The following is a 2572-nucleotide window of genomic DNA, read 5'->3' on the forward strand; positions in this document are numbered from 1 at the left end:
GCAACCAGCACGCTTGCCAGGTGCAGTCCTGCAGTGCAGCTGCTTGGCATGCACAAGGCCCCAGCGCCAGGCCTGGCACTGTCCAAAGCTAATAACAAGCCCGGTACTGGTGGCTCACATCTGTGCTGCTAGCCACTTAGGAGGCTGAGATCTGAAGACCACGGTTCAAGGCCAGTCTCGGCAGGAAAGTCCATGAAACTCTTATTTTTAATTAGCCACCAAAAATTTGGAAATGAAGCTGCAGTTCAAGTAGTAGTAGCGTGCAAATAATAATTATTATTATCACTATTACAGTTATTATTTAACTTGCATGGAGAAATCCTCAAAAGTTCTCAAGAGAAACTTCCCTGAATTTTGAAAGACCTTTCCGTAGAAGTGTTGCAATTTCTTGTGTTAACTGTGCATTTCAGATCCTGCACACAACACCTGCCCGGACCCTGGCACACCCCACTTTGGAATACAGAACAGCTCTAGAGGATATGAGGTACTTTATATGTTGTTCTCTGGAAATAAAAAACACAAAGATATTTTAGTGTATGTGTACACTGTTGTGTAATGTGTATTTACTATATTCAATGAGAATTTCTGACTATTTTCTTTTTCCGGACGTGGGGCTTGAACTCTGGGCCTGAGCGCTGTCCCTCAGCTCTTCAGTTCTAGGCGAGTGCTCTACCACTTGAGCCACAGCACCACTTCTGGTTTTCTGGTGGTTTATTGGAGACAAAAGTTTCACAGACTTTCTTGCCTGGGCTGGCTTTGAACGGCGATCCTCAGATCTCAGCCTCCTGAGGAGCTAGGATGACAGGTGTGAGCACTGGCGCCCAGCTGAGAATTTCTGACTATTTTACCTGTCACCATCAGGGTATCAACAGACAACTTAGTTATTGTTGTAACATCAGCTGTGTTCACTTCTACTTAGAGATATAGATAGTTGGACATTTTTGTGGATTTTAAAAGACATTTCTCATAGTGCAGTTGCAGCTGACCAGTCAGATGTAAGACTCCATTTGAGGAGTAGATAGAATGGGCCAAAGACAGTAATTTTAGGAGATGAGCAGAAGAGTGTGTCCTTTTATATTATAAAGGTGATGAATAGGGTGTTACAGATACGTAAGTAAGGTGATGAGTGCATTTCATTTTGACTCCGTTACCTCCTCCCTCATTTTCTCCTGCTTTCCTCCCCACTCTCCTCTCCCCACCCCAAGTTGTAAAGCTCATTTCCCACCTGGTGTCTAGTGAGTATCAGTGTTGCATTAGTTCACCCTTCGTCCTGTTGTTGTGGCTCAGTGCTAGAGGGCCTGCCTAGCAAGTATAAAGCCCTAAGTTCAAGCCCTAGTGCTGCCAGGAAAGGAAAGAAGATAATGATCATGATCAATGAGGGTGTGTTCCGCCCTCTGGCCGCTCGCCTGTGCCTGTGCCCTGTGCCTGATCTCGAGAGTGCCGTGGGCCCATGGATTCATAGCACAGGAATGTCACCAGGATTTGGACCTTTTAATAAAGGCACATTAACATCCCCATTAGCATTGAGAAACACTTGACATGAGAGCTTGAAATGTTTCGGCCACCTTAAAAGCTCAGGTATTGAACATCACAGTTCTCTTGCGACGTGAATTGGAATACCCAGGCTCACTAGGCATGGTTCCAGTTTGGGAATCTAGAACGAGAAGCGTGCCCCAGCGGCCCTCCACCTCCCGCCCACCGGGCACCCATGCCTCTTTCTGTTTCCGGCACCCTGCTTCCTGCCTGGGGGCAGGAAGTTCTCACAGGTGATCCCAGCACTTTTTGCAGTGTGTCCCAGACACAGAGCTAAAGTGTCATCCAGATGCTTTCTGGCGGGTAAATGTCTAATGCCAAGTCTCTGAGAATATGAAAAAATACACCAATGTTGTTCTCACCAAGTCACTGTGGAGAATGGATGTGATCACCACTGATCAATGTAGCTGAGGTCTTAGACCTGTGAGAGGCAGGACAGTGAATTCTATCAGCCTGCTGCCAAGTGGAACTCGTGCTTGGAAATCCTGTGCAGCCCACAGCAGTGGAGCACCAGGGGAGATGAGGAGGGAGGAGGGAGGAGGGGGAGGGAGGAGGGAGGGTGCTCAGACATGGAGAGCACAGCAGTGGAGCCCCAGGGGAGATGAGGAGGGAGGAGGGGGAGGGAGGTGCTGGGGGGGGAGAGCACAGCAGTGGAGCCCCAGGGGGGGTGAGGAGGGAGGAGGGGGCGGGAGGCGCTTGGGCATGCAGAACACAGAGGGCGGCCAGTGGTCTTGGTTCCCGCACTGCTATGCTGGGAAACCCCCTGAGTTCTGATGAATTCTTACCCAGGCCGGGCAGCTACTGAAGCAGTGCCCTCACTCGATTGTTTAAAATGTGACTAGCAGAAGAACAATTGTTAGAGAAGAACAATCCCTACCAAACACTAAATTCAGGGCCCTCGCTCTACAGAGACGCTCTTTCTTTACCTGGTAGCGCATGTGCAGGTCTCGCACACCCCATTGCTCTGAGCATGTCAAGTTCCCAGTGTGGTCAGAAAGCGCTTGCTGATCCAGGCAGCCAAGCGGGGGTGGCGGGGGGG

The 2572-nt window shown here is 49.5% G+C and overlaps 1 protein-coding gene across 1 annotated transcript in view; it reads left to right on the forward strand.

Moving 5' to 3' along the window:
• Window positions 1-2572, forward strand: part of LOC105991563 (CUB and sushi domain-containing protein 1-like) — an 871556-nt gene that overhangs the window by 852016 nt on the left and 16968 nt on the right. The window contains exon 61 of the mRNA XM_013024215.1: window positions 411-484. Coding sequence (XP_012879669.1) covers window positions 411-484 — 74 coding nt within the window. The remainder of the gene's footprint in view (window positions 1-410; window positions 485-2572) is intronic.

This window comes from Dipodomys ordii, unplaced genomic scaffold, assembly GCF_000151885.1.
Source record: "Dipodomys ordii isolate 6190 unplaced genomic scaffold, Dord_2.0 Scaffold74, whole genome shotgun sequence".
NCBI classification, from domain to species: Eukaryota; Metazoa; Chordata; class Mammalia; order Rodentia; family Heteromyidae; genus Dipodomys; species Dipodomys ordii.